General features: G+C 38.1%; 1 protein-coding gene across 4 annotated transcripts in view; it reads left to right on the top strand.

Moving 5' to 3' along the window:
* WDR47 (WD repeat domain 47) overlaps window positions 1–16,829 on the top strand; it is a 47,252-nt gene that overhangs the window by 4,393 nt on the left and 26,030 nt on the right. For 2 of the 4 annotated variants that reach the window (XM_005285493.5, XM_008164307.4), the window contains exons 2-6: window positions 6,632–6,798; window positions 8,881–8,964; window positions 9,544–9,628; window positions 10,473–11,275; window positions 14,570–14,696. In XM_005285493.5, coding sequence (XP_005285550.1) covers window positions 6,641–6,798; window positions 8,881–8,964; window positions 9,544–9,628; window positions 10,473–11,275; window positions 14,570–14,696 — 1,257 coding nt within the window. In that variant the 5' untranslated portion in view covers window positions 6,632–6,640. The remainder of the gene's footprint in view (window positions 1–6,631; window positions 6,799–8,880; window positions 8,965–9,543; window positions 9,629–10,472; window positions 11,276–14,569; window positions 14,697–16,829) is intronic. The other 2 variants (XM_005285495.5, XM_008164310.4) reach the window with 1 other exon arrangement.

Here is a 16,829-nt window from a genome sequence, read left to right as displayed (position 1 = left end):
AGAGAGATCACTTGATCATTACCTGTTAGGTTCACTCCCTCTGGGACACCTGGCATTGGTCATTATCGGTAGACAGGATACTGGGCTGAATGGACCTTTGGTCTGACCCAGTATGGCCATTCTTATGTTCTTATGACTCTGGGAATATTTGTAATATGATGAAAAAATATAAAAGGAATATATTGGAGATCTTTTGATGCCAGAAATTAAAACTTCTTGCGGAAATTAAGGGGTGAATATTGTGTCTTTAAAAAAAATTAAGAATATGTTCTCTTTAATTGTCTATTTCATCCCTTAATAACTGATTTTTTAGAACTAGTACAAACATCCATTAGTTTAGACTTTCAAAAGTCTAAATGAATTCCCAGTATGACTGCCCCTCAGTCATTGATCATTATCTAAGGGCACTAACATTTTATTTTAGAAATGCATTGCTATCTAAAATGTGAACAAAACTGGGTTTTTTTTAAACTCCTTTACAAAGTTCTTTATGTAACTTCTACTAAAAAGCCATAGATACAAGTTTGCACAATTGGTGTTACCATTCCATTTATCGGCAAACACCCTGTGTAGGATGTTAAGCTTAAATTATGCCCCCAAGAATAGATGTTTCCTGATTCTGTTGACCTTCCAATACTTATAATACTCTGTTTTTGGTTTTTGGTTTTACATTTTTTAAAGGAAAACTAGCACAGAAATCTGAAAGCTTAGGATATAAATGCAAAGAAAGGAATTTTAAACCTTTAACACTGCCGCTCAGTCATTCTTGAGTATTAGTGCTTGATCAGATCATTGGTGACGTTATGTGCCATATGTGCTGGCAATACGGAGTCACAGTGGGATGGTTTGAAGATGCAGCTTGAGCTCTAACCATCAGTTTTTCTGCTGCTCGGTGTTTAATACCTATAATGTGTGTTTATATATCCATTTTTTAAAAACATTTCACAAGATCCTGTGTGCAAACTTCTAGATTTTTCACATTGCATACTTTACAGCTCATTATTCCAGTGCATCTTAGGTTAACTTGACTGTGTAATGCATATAAGTGTATTAAATCTGAGTGTTTTTTCTTGTTACCCTTAAAAACCTTCAATTAAATGAAAATTTTTCTGTAGTAGACCGCTGATTTATTTCTGGCTCATTGCCATTAGACTAGCAATTGTGAAGTATCCCTCTCATCTGCATTTTCAGTCAGTCCCTTCAGAGTCATGTTAATGAATTCCCAGTATGTTGCATCTTTTCCTCAGAAATTCAATGTCCTACCACCATTTTTTTTTAAATGGGGCCCAAAAAATGTTGCCATAACTGATAATGAATCAATAAACAATCTTTAGGTCTCCTGCAAGATGTACAGGATCTCCTGGATTGTATTGAGCCCTTTATTTCAATTGCAAGCAGAATGTAAGTAGTCAAAATGTAATTATCCATGTTGGAATTTGGCAAGAACACTAAATGAGCACAGACCGACTCTTGCAGAAAGTACCATGGAATCTGGAAACAGATGATACTTGTCATCTTGCAGGACTGGACAGTTTTGGGCCTAATCCTGCTTCTACTGAAGTCACTGGCAAAATTTGTCTTGGTTTCAATGGAATCTGGATCAAAAGGAAGACCCTCTGAGCTTCTCATTTTATTTCCAGATACGACTGATTTATTTTAGTTATAAAACCATTTTGGTGTCAAATGCTTACCAAACCATTGACACTTTAAAGTACTGACCAAGATTATATGAAACCTCAGATTTTCTCTTTGCATATTGTAGTAAGATGTAAATTTCTCATGCAGTAGCTTAGTTTATTATGATGTGGTGGCTTTTTTGTTTTTGTTGTCAGTGACAATTTTGTTTGCAAAATGGGGCTCACCTGTTGTTGGTCCACTGAAATTGTTAGTTCTCTTATCTCTAAAGGTATACAGCAGGGGTTCTCAAACTGGAGGTTGGGACCCCTCAGGGGGTTGAAAAGTTACTACATGAGGGGGTCGTGAGCTGTCAGCCTCCATCCCCACCCCGCTTTGCCTTCAGCATTTATAATGGTGTTAAAGATATAAAAAAGCTTTTTTTTTTTTAAATTTATAAGGGGGATTGCACTCAGAGGCTTGCTATGTGAAAGGGGTCACCAGTAAAACAGTTTGAACCACTGGTATACAGGATGAATATTCTTCTGTAGTCCTGATCTAAAAAAATTGTATAGCTGTAGAACTTTACATCTGCATTCAAAGATCCAAGTTATCTGTGCGGAAGATGAGTGGTGCTTTTACATGTTGCAGTGCCATAGAATTCTCCTAGAATAACTTTGCGGAAGCAGGACTGTTCCTGGTTTACAGACGTGGTGGTTGTTTTTTGTGCTGATAATTTCTTTTATGTCACAGCTGTTAGATCTTTCACTTAATGTAATTGTACTTCCAAGAATGGTATTGTATATCACATTGGTTTCTGCATCAGTAAGGTGTGTAAATATTTAACTTTAATGCAATCGTGGAAGGCATGTAGAGCCTGTACTTCTATTTAGCTTTGATCTGTGGTGCCATCCAATCCAAACAAAAGTCCAAACTAAATGTTCCATTGCTCAATTGGAGGTCTTATTCTGCATGAACTGTACTAGTAATATCCTACTGAAGAGACTAATTTTAAGGTGGAGTAGTAGTTTTACCTGTCTGCTAGGAAATTATTTGAGGTTCAATAAAAACCATAATATCATAAAACATAATAAAAGGCAAATCTGAAGTCTAGAGACCTACTTCAGAAGATGAGGTTGGGGATTAAGGTGTTGACACTTCAATATTACAGTATATGTTCTGATACGGTTGTTAGTTTTCTCCTTCTCTCTAAAAGATATGACTGGATTATCTTCTAGGATCAAAAAAACCCTTCCCCAGTTGTAGAAAGAGAATTAGAAAAATGATGAAAGAAGAGCATCTGTTGGCATTAGGGAGGGAATGACATCTCACCATCCAATAGCTTTTTGAAGCAAACACAAAACTATGTAACTCTGTTTCTTTTCATTATTCTACTCCTGGGGAAATTCTGTGCCAAAAAAATAAAAATTATGCACACAATATTTTAAGATTCTGCATATTTTATGTCAAAATAACACAATATAATCATCGTGGTTTCAATTATTTAGGTAATTTAAACTACAATACAATGGATAGAGAATGGGAGTGGGGAGCATTGGAGGAAATCCCCAAACTGCCTTGCCTGGTAGTAATGTAGTTATTAGTCAACAGATATACGCAGCCATATGCTCAGTGTTACATCATAGGCAACTGAAGAGCAAGTGAGGGCTGGGGAACCAAACTCATAATTTATATTGGGTACTGACCCTTGCCAGAAAGCTCAGTAACAAACAGTTCATGGAGCAAATTTTGACAAGAAATTTTTTCAGTCCAAAAATTCAGACCAGTTCTAATCATTAAAGCACTATAAGCATTTATAAGGCCATACTGTCCTTTACACCACTTTTGCCATGTAAAGGAGCCTTGAAAATTTTACATCTGTTTTATACTTCTGGGGGAATTCACAAAGACAGTGGGAACAATTCACTAAGCGGGCAGGCTGCTATGATTTGCTCTGCCTGAGGGGACAGCCTATGCCATGCCTACCTCCTCAGACACACCCTGAAGCCCTTCCTCTCCATGCCGAGCATGCCGGGAATAGTGAGCGAGAGGGACGGAGTCCGTCTGTCTGTCTGTCTGTCTCTCTCTCTCTCACGCATGACTGCCCACCCCTTCACACACACCCGCGGTGGTTATTTATGTCTCTATTGGCTTCTCCGGGTTCCCAAACCGACCTGCCTGTGCTGCCAGGGAGGGGAGTGTGCCTGTGTGGTTTTCCTTTGCTCCCCCATCAGAAGTCATTTTTCTGCGGGGAAGCAAAGAAATCTGTGGGGGACATGAATTCTGTGCACGTACAGTGATGCAGAATTCTCCCAGGAGTAATTATTTACATAAAATGTTCTATGAGCCAGCTGACTCTTAAATAGAAGAAAAAATTGCTAGCTGAGAGCATAGGCCCAAATAATGGTTGTGCCTGCCATTGGAGCCACTAGAATATTTAATGATGACTAGAGCCTTCTGTGACTAAAACATGAATTAAAACTAGTCATATTAACAGAAGGCAGGCTATTCTAGCTGGCACAGCCAAATGTACACTGCTCCAAAATAAACGAGGCTGCTCTAACTAAATAATTTTCCAGTCAAGTGTTCTGGGGGGGAAAAAACAAAGAAAACTGGCAAACAGCTAAAGGAGGAATATGGAAAATGCTATGATTTAATTGGTATATTTAAAAAAAAGTCTGAGTTCTCATATCTGTTAGAATTCAGCAGCATAAGTTTACTGTGAGCAATGAGAACTTTCAGATTCAGGTATTTATTCTTTCATTTTTCCTCTTGACTGTGCCTGGTAAATAGTTCATCTGTTCACTAATCCCTCGTAACACATTTTACTTGGAAAATCAAGCTAAACTGATTATTTAAACTTTGATATGGCAAACTTCTTTTTATTTCTATCTTTTGCTTTTTGATTACTATTTTCAGTACTTTCCAAATTGGAAGTAGATTAGTAATTACCTGCTCCTCAATGGAGGACCTCTAGAGCAGTGGTCTCCAAACTTTTTTGATCGCGCACCCCTATCAGTAAAAAAATTTTGAGCACACACCCACTGCTGCGCCACTCGGACTCCCGCCCGAACTGATGAAGCAAAAAAAAAACGCTCCTCCTGCCGTGCACCCCCAAGGATCCTCTTGCGCGCACCCACTTTGGAGACCACTGCTCTAGAGTATGCACCACATCTTGAATTTGACTTGGGAACCACATCCTTTCCCGTTAGCAGTCATTTAACATCCTGTTGCAATTACTTACTTATGTAGAAAAGTAATATTAGAAAAGTGTATATTTTAGATATGTCTAATTAATTTTTTGTCATTCTTGAAATGATGAGAAAAAAGTACAGACTTTTCAGACCCTACTTAAGACAACACTTTTCATCTTGCTCTGTGATTGTTTCTTTTCCTTACTCATATTTCTGTTCCTCTTCATCACCCCCTTGTTCTCTGCAGACTAGCCACCTGGCTCTCTTGTCCCGTTTTCCTGGACATTCTTTCCTACTGATGGCTCCAGTCCTTGAGAGTAGCTTCACTTTCCTCTCTTGTTGCCAGCTGCTTTTAGGGTATGTCTATACCAGTGGTTCTGAAACTTCATTGTATCGTGACCCCCTTCTGACAACAAAAATTACTACACAACCCCAGGAGGGGGGACCAAAGACCAAGCCCTGCCACCTGAGCTCCACTGCCCCGCCCGGAGGGGCCAAAGCTGAAGCCCAAGGGCTTCTGTCCTGAGCAGGTGGCATGTAATCTTAGCTCTGGGTGGTGGGGCTCAGGTTTCAGCTTCAGCCCCGGGCAGTGGGGCTTGGGCTTCTGCCCTGGGCCCCAGCAAGCCTAACACCAGTCTTGGCAACCCCATTAAAATGGGGTCACAACCCACAGTTTGAGAACCCCTGGTCTATACTGCACTTGGGAGTGAGCCTCCAAGCCTGATTAGATAGACTTGTGCTAGTGGGACTTAAGCTGGCACACTGAAAATAGTAGTCTGGATTTTGAGGCTTTTGCAGAGACTCGACAGAGATCCAGGGGGTCATGTGGGCTTGTGTGCCTGAGGTGCAATGTGGACATTGCTATTTTTAGTGCTCTAGCTCGAGCCCCACAGGCTGGAAGGGCTCGTTGCCACTGCAATGTAGATATACCCTTACAGCTCGCTCCAGGCTCCTCTTTGCAATGAAGAGCTCCTGAAAAGATGGTACTGTGTGATCTGCAAGCTTTCTACAGACCACCAGCAAGCGCCCAGTGGGACATCGTGTGGGAGCCAGCGTTCTAGAGTAGTTTCCAAGATGTTGAGCACCCTCACCCCTAACTGATCTCAAAGAGAGCTGAGGCATTTAACATCTTGCAGGAATTAGCCAGTGAACTAGAAGGTTATCACAGATTTCCAAATAGAGATGTATGTCATTGCTTGCCCATACTTCTGTGGAGAGGTCTTGACATTGGAGGAAAACCCAATAAAATATGTTGACATTTAGATTCCCCATAAAACATTGCAATGGAAGTAGGCCTCCTTACAAAGTAAGGATGGGAAGTCCTGGCTTACTTACCATGTACTGTTTCAGAATGGCAAAAAAAATCAAGATAATGCTTTTTATATATCATAAAACTGTTCTTCGTGTATCTTCTGTATAATTATAAAATCTTACAAGTATCTCTGCATACCTTAAATACTCAAATACTATTCTGTTATCTTGCATTTCCTTTTCTGAGAGAAAGGGACTGCAGTCTTGCAAATGGAAATGTTATTCCAGGGTAAAAATATAGTTGTAAACTTCTTGATCAGTTCATTTCAGTGGGCCATTTCATGAACTCAGGGTACAACTGTGTGGTCACAGCTTCAGGATCAAGTCAGAGTTATGGCTGCATGCTCAAATGCATGAGATTGATTTCCTAAATCCCACTAACCAATTTTGGAATACTACAATATTCAGTACTGTCAAAACAAACATTTATTTGCAATTTCTGGTCAACAGCATTTGATGACAAGGCATAAGACAAAATATGGACCATATTACTTTGTTTTTTTCCTCTCTAGGCTACCATCATGACTGCTGAAGAAACAGTGAATGTAAAAGAAGTTGAAATAATTAAACTAATCTTAGATTTCCTGAACTCGAAGAAACTTCATATCAGTATGCTGGCTCTTGAGAAAGAAAGTGGAGTCATTAATGGCCTGTTCTCGGATGACATGCTTTTTCTGAGGTAAAAATTATTATATAAATTAGTACAATAGAAACTAACTTAATATCTGCTGGCCATATGTTCACTAGCCAAACTAACTGACTGCTGACTGCCATGAAAAGCATTGAGTCATTTTTGCCATAACTATTTTCTCTCCTCAAGTATTGCTTCTCCATTGTAAATTGTTCTATGTGTAGCATTTAAGCACTTAGGATGTCCATGGGCTTTTAAAACATCCTGAGACACTCATGAAAAATGTCAACAAAATATTTTGATAAAATATTCTGGTAACTATGTCTGATGAGCCATCTATCTTGGATGGTTTAGACACAACAAATCCTGCATCTTAGCAGGGAGTTAGACCAGATGACCTTTGAGGTCCCTTCTAACTGTGTGATTGACATGCTCTCTAAATCAAATGTTTTCCAGAAGATGTAATCTGCCTTTCAAAAAGATGCTCAGATTTTCTCTAACATCAAACTGTGGAAGTGGACCCTATTTATCAAAACAGGGTTCATGGCATATGTTGTACAGCAAAATGTTTACTGAAAGGACCTGGGTGACTACAAGTATGAAGATAGGTTACTAAACCTTACCACAAATGTAGGAATAAGTTCATACAGGGAGGAGTTTTTGTTTGTGTGGGGTTGTGTGGAGAGGGTGAGGTTGGGGATGTTGGTAGCTTGGACTTGGACCAACAAGGCTCTTTTGTTCATCTGTAGCTGAACAGATATTCCAGCCTTGTTCTTGAGCAGTTTCCCTCAGGCTAAAACTTAACATAGTGCTGACTACCAGTTTTAATATGGACCTAACATTTGTGATGAGTAAGTTGGGATTTTTGCTGTGCTGACAAAAAGGCAAGTTTTTCTGGTAAAACTTCCTAGTGTAGACCAGCCCTCACCAGTATTGTGGTTATACTTCTAGCACTACTTTTAAGGCTGTCACCATTCCCATAGTATTACCCTCCAGTTGGAAAAGTGACTACTGTAGAGGCACAATAAATAGACTTTTAATATCTCACATTTATTAAATAGGTATTTGCATGATGAAACCATTAAGCACAAATGAGGTTTATAATATACATGCTAAAGGATTTTACAGTTTACCGGAAGCATAGGAAAGTATTTATACATCTATGTTTAAATAACATTAAACATGATCTGTAAAATCTCCTTAACAACATTTCCTGCCCAGCCCCAATTACGATGCTCTTGTGGGTTTTTGGCACATACTGCTAAAACTGAGTAAGCATAATGAAAAATAGGTACGTACATTGATAAATTCTGGGTTGAGGTTCTTCATCCTTAATTTGGCTGTATTCTTAGTGATAGCAGGAGTATTCATCTAAGGTGAAGTTTTCCTCTCCCTACCAAAGTTAATAGGCTTTCTGAGGAAAACACTGTGAGGGCATGAAGAAATGGTATTTACCCACCCAACGGGGGATGAAGCTGAAATGCAGCCCTGCCTGCTATTCCAGCTTATTGGAAGTGGCTCTTCTGCTTGCCTGGGAGTTTTGAGCCCTTGGATCTACAAATGCTCTCCTTACACATTGCTCCCTAGCATAGGGATTGTGTCCACTTTGTGTTTGTACAATAGAACAGTTGGTTGTGCTATACTATAAATAATGTAAACAGATGCGGAGCCCTGCTTCACAACTGCTCTGTTTACACACAACCGCTGTAGGCAGTTAATACTCTTAGGCTTATTTCCTGTATTTTTCAGGATGTCTTCAGTCATGTTTTGTATTGTGACTTTTTAAAATCTCACTTGTGGAGAAAGAATGAAGCATCTTGGAAGAAATCCCTAAAAACATAAAAAGCAGCAGATACCTGAAGAGATACTCTTGTACCTCTTTACAAATACATACATATCTACCATTTGTCCTCTTGGTGTTAGAGTATGTAGCTACAAAGGCAGTATTGAGAAAAGATTTAGGTTATACGTTTATCTCTGTTTAAATCTGATCTTATCTGCTTTGCAAAGCATTAACTTTACAAAGCTTGCTGGTCAGCTGTACATCAAGCTGTATGTAAATTACATTTGTAAAAATGTTAAGTAAAAAATGTCCAGCTAAATTAAATGAGTGGCTTTCTTTTTGTATAGACAGTTGATCCTTGATGGACAGTGGGATGAGGTTCTTCAGTTCATTCAGCCTCTTGAGTGTATGGAAAAATTTGACAAGAAAAGGTAAAATTATGAACTCTGAGGTAGTAGCATCGTAAGTCATATGGTGAGGTGGAAAATCTCTGGAATAAGACTTTTCCAAGTCTTTAGAAAAATAAACTGTAACTACTGAATCTGAGAACAATAGTTTACAATTTCAGTTGTATGGCTTTATAGATTTTTTTTCAATCTATACATCCAGTATAAAATTATTTGAAAGTGTGTTAGAACTTACTACAGACTTTAAAGTATTCTATAACATGTCTTGGCCTGGTTAAAATGCTTTATACTTTAAGAATTATGCTCAATTTAAAAAAATTAATGTATTTTCTTTGAGATCACATCAAAGTAACTCAGGTATTCAAGAAAGGAGGAGACTGGCTGTGGATCTTTCTTTTATGAACCAGCAATTATTTTAACATAATATTTCTGGAAGTAAATCATTGGAAAAAGACATCTTTTCTGCAAAGAACCAATTCTTTTATTGCTTGGCTTGTTACATTTTGAGAGCAAAAGCTTTGCAGCTGCAGTTATCTGTGGAATGTACTACTTAGCTACTGCTTTAAGATCTTTAGTGTCTTATACTTCACTTCTTATGTGCAGGTTTCGCTATATTATACTGAAACAGAAATTTTTAGAAGCCTTATGTGTGAACAATGCAATGTCAGCAGAAGATGAGCCTCAGCACGTAAGTTTTTATACTTGGTTACTTTAATGAAATGCTTTAAGATCCTCTTATTGATTAGACACTATGGAAGTCCATAGTACCGTATTGTTGTTCCTGAAGGCTTATGGTAGTCATTTGTTTAGCTAAAAGTTCTATTTTCTGCAGCTAACATCTCAATTTTAGTGTTGCATTTAAGCTTGCCTTCTGTTTTAGAATTTGTTGAAAATTAATCAGACACATCTGTGTGTATTTGAATATGTGATCTGCAAAGAGCTGTGGAGATTTTCATCGCTTGTTTTTACACACACAGATTACGTATAGTCTGAGAATAAGCATGAAAAACTTCAACACAAAAAGTAACTTTCTCAGAGTTTCCAGTGACTGAAAATTACAGAAACTTAGGACTTGATTCTCTTACACCAGTTTGATATTCTAACTTAAATGGAGTTTCTCCTCTTTATGGCTCTGAAAAGAGAATTCGACTCCTAAACTGGAAATGCCTTCTCAACCTACAGTTGTAGCAAATTTGTTTAACTACAGATATTAAAATTCTGAGAGCTTAAAACATATAGTGGCTTCTAGGAAAACAGCCACATCAGCATGACCTTCATTTTATTGATCAAGTGATTTGAAAATTGGAGTCCCTTAAGAAGAATTTGGTCTTAAAACTGCTGACGTGAAATCTGTTGCAGACTCCATATACGCTAACGTAATTAAAATGAAAACTATAGTAACAGCAAAGGAAAAATGAGGGAAATCCTAATGCATGTTATCCTTCTGCAGCTAACTGTCCTTGTAGTAGAAGAATAAATTGGTAACTTTAAAGTCAACAGTGTCCTGTTGGTATTTAATATTTCTTCTATAGCTGGAGTTTACAATGCAAGAAGCTGTACAGTGCCTACATGCCCTGGAAGAATATTGTCCTTCTAAAGAAGACTATAGTAAACTGTGTTTGTTACTTACATTGCCCCGTCTGACCAACCATGCAGAATTCAAAGACTGGAACCCTAGTACTGCACGAGTTCACTGCTTCGAAGAAGCTTGCATCATGGTTGCAGAGTTTATTCCTGCCGACAGGAAACTGAGTGAGGCTGGTTTCAAAGCAAGTAATAATCGTTTATTTCAGCTCGTAATGAAGGGATTGCTTTATGAATGTTGTGTGGAATTCTGTCAGAGTAAAGCAACAGGAGAAGAAATTACAGAGAGTGAAGTATTGCTTGGCATTGATCTTTTGTGTGGTAATGGGTGTGATGACTTGGACCTGAGTTTATTGTCATGGCTTCAGAATCTGCCAGCTTCTGTTTTCTCTTGTGCTTTTGAACAAAAGATGCTTAATATTCATGTTGATAAACTCTTGAAGCCCACAAAAGCTGCATATGCTGATCTTTTGACACCTCTTATCAGCAAACTTTCTCCTTACCCATCATCCCCAATGAGACGGCCTCAGTCAGCTGATGCTTACATGACTCGTTCCTTAAACCCTGCCTTAGATGGGCTGTCATGTGGATTAACGAATCATGATAAGCGAGTCACAGACCTTGGAAATAAAACCTCTCCAATGTCACACTCCTTTGCCAATTTCCATTACCCAGGAGTGCAGAATCTTAGCAGAAGTCTCATGCTTGAAAATACAGATTGCCATAGCATTTATGAAGAGTCACCTGAGCGGTAAGTTTCATTTAACTCCACATTTTTTTTAAAAGAGAGAGTTATTAATACTGAAGTGTAACTGACCATGTTAAACATATAAGGTTATGTTCATCCAGGTGCACTTGTGACTTACCATTAATGGTAATTAAAGTTGGATGCGTAAATCCTATTGCAGTTCAAACTGTTTCTTTTTTCTCTCCCTAAGCCCCTAAGAAATTTGACTTTTAAATTAAAAATGGGTATGAGCCTGACAAGATTTTAATTCAGTCTTCCCCAAAGTTCAGGGATGTTCAAATCTGAAGCTTTTATTCAAGCCCATCTATAGTTTACCCAAAATATAGCAGAAAGATGAAGTTCTGGCTTAAAACTAAAACCGGATATACACTAGATTCTATAAAAAGCAACAGAGGGTCCTGTGGCATCTTTAAGACTAACAGAAGTATTGGAGCATTAGCTTTTGTGGGTGAATGCCATCTGATGAAGTGGGCATTCACCCACAAAAGCTTATGCTCCAATACTTCTGTTAGTCTTAAAGGTGCCACAGGACCCTCTGTTGCTTTTTACAGATTCAGACTAACACGGCTACCCCTCTGATACTTGATACTAGATTCTAGTTACTGAAGTTCTTATTGGAACTTACTATGTATGTAGGTATATAGTAGCATGCATTGGAAGTGTAAAATATTTCAATGGTTGATTTAAAATATTCTGAATGCCATTTATTGAACTGTAAATAACAGCATACCAACTCTTTGTATTCTTGAAAAAGCAGAAATTCTGAGGTTTCTGTGAATTTTTTTTAAATGATTACATCAGCAATGTAGCAAATGAAACTAGATTCAGTGTCTGTCTTAGAGAATTCCTAAACTCTGTTTCTTTCTTTTCTCTCACCTATGTAATATCCCTGTCTCCACACTTCCTTGTAGATAAATGGAATGTCCACAGGATGGCAGTATGCCACACCAACTATCATTGCAAATTTAGGTCCTGATCCTGCAAAGAATTAAGTAAATGTTAAACTTCATATTTAGTCAGCGGAACTGTTCCCATATGTAAATCTGCAGGAGCAGAGCCTTAAAAAAATTCACCAATATTGGAGACTTGTGCAACTATAACCACAGTTGCACTTAGATATATTCTACCTAATTGATCTTCAAACATAATCTCAGCAAGACTTTCAGATTTGCTTCCCTATATTTCTATTTAAATTCCAGCTAATCAGGTTATGATGGCTATAGGAATTAGTTAATACTTTGTGTTAGTACACAGTAGTATGCAAAACTGATTTTTCTCATTTTAAGAATTAAAATTCTTATGGAAACTTGCTCCCCCCATACCTTCATGATATGAAACTTTTTCCTTTCTAATCCTTATTAAAATCAGGGCTTATGGCTTATGAACTCTAAATTTATATACATAGTGCTCTTAAAACTTGCACAGTAGACCTGTTTAAGATGTTTAGAGTATGTCTACACTGCACACTTCTTTCATCAGCATGCAGAGTACATACTCTGATCGCTCCTCTAGCATGGGGATAAATAGCAGTGTAGATGTTGAGGTATGGCTTAGGCGAGTAGAGCAGGGGAAGGCTCTGCTCCCTCCCCACTGCTGGAGCCTTCCCCTGCCATAGGGAAAGGCTCCGGCAGTGGGGAAAGGCCGAGCCTTTCGCCGCTGCCAATCCCTGCCAGAGCTTTTCCTGGACTCAGTGAAATGCTTGCCATCAGGGAGCTGCTGAAACGTCTCCCTACTGACTCTCCCCTGCCACTGACGTGTACATATAGCTTACCTGCCACCACCAGCAGTGTTGTAGTGTAGAAGTAACCTTAGCAAAATTAGAATACTTTTCCGAATATGGTCACCTGTATACCCAAATGCAAAGCTTTGGGTAATCTGCCATATCCCTATGTTTTAAAACTGGTTCTAGAATGTGAAATATTTTACTAAGGATTTCATACTTGAATAACTTTTTATTTTTCTATTTTAATATGCTGCTGTCATTGATTCTATACATAATGAATGTATTACGTGAATTATATACTTCAAGGCAATAGATCGCAATAATTAGCATGAGCTATCTTTACACTATTTTGCAAACGCTTTGTACAGGGATTTACAGGATCAGGCTTTTGATTTGATGTAAAATGTAACAGATAACTAATATGAAAACCTTGTATTTTTTATTAAATATAGTTCTCATATCTCATGAAAGCTGGAAGTAGGCTGAGGGCCAGACTTTCAAAAATGCTCACAACCCCCAGTTGAGGTTAGATTTTTCAAAAGAGTTCAGCTTCCATTTAGGTACCTAAATTAACTGACCGGATTTTCAAGAGTGGGAGCTCTTGGCATTTTTCACAAGAGCTCAGCACCCCTTATTTTACTTCTCTCTCCTAACCTGTAAAGGAGATATTTCTTCTTGTGTTCAGTAGACAAAAGGGAGATCCTTAAATGTCTATTAATCAGATTAAATTGTTTTTGCTAATGCACACATACACCAGTAACTCAAAAATAATTTCAACAAATCGCTGCTCCAAACCATTAAGTATTTGCAATTTTGTCAGGTTAGAGTACTCTTTAAAGAGTCCAACATTTTCTAATGTATTCTGCATATTTACTGGCTACTGAACTGTTTTCTAAAATAATTCCATGTGGAAATACTTCTTACTCTAATTTTGTAAGTCCCTATAAAGCACCTTAAGTGAGAACAGATTTTAGTTGCACTCTTTTTCCTATATAGTTAATACTGGAATTTTCTAGCTTCCCAATGTTGAATGTCATTTAAATGTAGTTTAAAGAAATATTATCCTGTACAGAATGGGAGGCAGTTGCGGAGGTGCCTTGTGATTAATGTAGGCTTCCTTCCCTCCCAGAATTTTAGGGAACAGTGGGAGAAGCCAACAGATGTAATTAGTGTTCCTCAAAAGTGGGAGAGATCTGAAAATTTAACAAAGAGCTTGAGTAATTTGTTGATGGTGTTTTAGATTGTTGAAGGAATGGACAGCCTTTCATGGAAGGCATAAAAATAGAAAATAGAAGCATAATGGGACTTCCAAAATATAAGGCTTTTTGGAAAAATCTGAGAACAAAGTACATTACCTCTATTTTTAGGGCTAGCAACTGTTAGTGTAATAAGTTAAAATGGGATATTTTTGTCTGCTCTGCCAGTAATATCTTTGGGCTTCATATAATGGGGTGCTTTGTACATAATTATTTCAATTTATTCTATAAATATATATTTCTTTACTTATTAGAGGATTTTCTATTAGTCAGATTTCACAAATAAACCTCTTCTTCTGTTTTTCATATCACTGAAAGAAGTGATACTCCTGTGGAGCCACAGCATTCCATTGGCAGTGAGACCATTTGCCAGAGTTCAGTTCCAGAAAATGAGCCAGTAAATGGAGCGCAGAATCAAGGACCAGCCAAACCAGAAAAAAATGAGGTAACATTTGATTATTTCCATATAAAAAAGCCTTTTGAGCTTCCTGCTCTTATAAATTGCATAACAATTTGCCTGCTATGATGGGAACTTCATCCACGTATATAATACAGATGCTTTTGAATCTTGTTTTTCTCTAAGTAATATACTTGGAACATAAGATATAATATATCTAATTGCCTTTCCATTAGACAAACTTTTGCTGTCATACAACTGGATGATGCAGCAGGTGATTGTGCTCTTAACTCAAATGTAACAAAAACTACTGTATATTTTAAAGTATTGTGCAGTATATGAAGTTAGCATAATGGTTAGAATATTCTGATCTAAGAATGAACCATTTTTGTAATTTACTTTTCTGTTTGGTAAATAAGGAATCCAATATAGAACTTACCTGCCGCTAGTTGTTTTGTGGGATGTAGTGTTAACATTTTGTATATGTCCTGCCTGTGACAACTAAGAAATTAAAATTATGTACACCCTATTGAGTGGACTATTCAATTCAGAATATAAAGATATACTCATGATGAATAACGGAAGCCTTGTTAATTGTATTTGTTAGAAAGTAAATCAGATTTAAGTTGCCCAACTTTTTTGTTTCAGTAAGCTTTCGGGAAGGTACTGTAGGGCTTGAAAAACTTATCAGATGGCCAGGGAACTAAACCTAGCAGTCAGAACCTGAAAGTGGTAAGCAGGATCAGGTTCATGGGCTTTTCACCAAGACTTCTCCAAGCAGCAGCAGCAGAGTGAAGTGAAATGAGAGTTGTTGGCTTTAGTGCTTCCCACTGAACAGAGTTGCCTTCACTTTCCACCACCCAAATATCGACCTCTTTATTCAACAGCAATGGATTGCAGTGTTTGCTGGATATTTGTGTTACAATTATTGGTACTGAAATAATGACAGATTGGGAACATATCTGGGTCAAATTGTGAACCCCATTTTGTTCTGAGAACACCACTTGGTGATTGTAACTTTCACTTTGACCGTAACTCTGTATTGTAACCTTCAAGTTGGATGAAGACATAATCAGGTAGTGTTGAAAACCAGTCTAATCTTGACAAGGTTAATCTACTTGAGACATTATGTGCACATGCTAGGGTGTGGGACACCTTAAAGAAGACTAAGCTATGAGGAGCCATCAGCATTGAATGACTCTTCCCTACTAGAATGATGTAGTGGAGGGGCTGGAGCTGGGCATATGGACAGAGACTTTAAAAGGAGGCTCTTTTCTCAGCAAAGGGCCACTTCTTCCTCATTGTGTAAGCAAAACAGGCAGACGAAACTCTGCCTCACGTAACGATGCTAACCAAAACCAGGACTTGCAGGCAAGATGAGATCAGAAGGGAAGGTTGCGTTGAGGACTGTTACAGATTTATGGAAAACTTATTCAGCTTTTTTTAAAAAGTAAAATGGTTGTGGTTTTTTGGTTAAAAAAAAAAAACACAAGGAATTCCTTTGCTAAGCCTGTGTTCCTTACTTTACTGCTGGGTTTCCCTGAAGTGGTTAATCTAGAAATCACAGTTCCCACAACTCGGTGGACTCTGGAGAAATCCCTTACCAAATGGGGGCTCAGGAGGGCTATAACACTGGTTCTGGGTCTAGGCAGACAGATTGCAGGGTACCAGTGCTCAAGAAGGATGCCAGAGATGGGATCTGCATTTGTAAATGTGCCTGAGAGACCCAAAACTAGGAACAGTGATCAGTTACTGCCCACACCCAGGGGGCTTAGAAGCACGTGGGATTCAGCCGTTGAATCAAAATCACAGTTGACTGGGATCTGTCCAGAAAGGGTGATTGGATCAGGTGGTGATAGACAACATTGTTTCCATTTGTACTTAACTCATACATCACAGTTAACCTCTTGATGAGGTGAGTGGGGATAATTCACATCTTTCAAAGCTTTTATTTTAAGCTGTCTGTAGTTTTGTGATGACACCCTTGCATTGTTGCATACAACAGTGTTTTACTCACAACTATTAGAAACTTTTTTTAAAAAGAAAACAAGGTTTAGACTTTGCAGTATGATTCTGTGTTCCATGACACTAATTGTACAAGGTACTGATTCCTGTTCGTACTGTATCAATAGAAGATCCACCAGCTTGTCTAGTTGTCCTGAAACAGCTCCTTCTAATCTA

Source organism: Chrysemys picta, chromosome 8 (assembly GCF_011386835.1).
Source record: "Chrysemys picta bellii isolate R12L10 chromosome 8, ASM1138683v2, whole genome shotgun sequence".
In the NCBI taxonomy this organism is placed as follows: domain Eukaryota; kingdom Metazoa; phylum Chordata; order Testudines; family Emydidae; genus Chrysemys; species Chrysemys picta.
The sequence above is the reverse complement of the archived record's forward strand: the minus strand, read 5'-3'. Positions and strand labels throughout refer to the sequence as shown.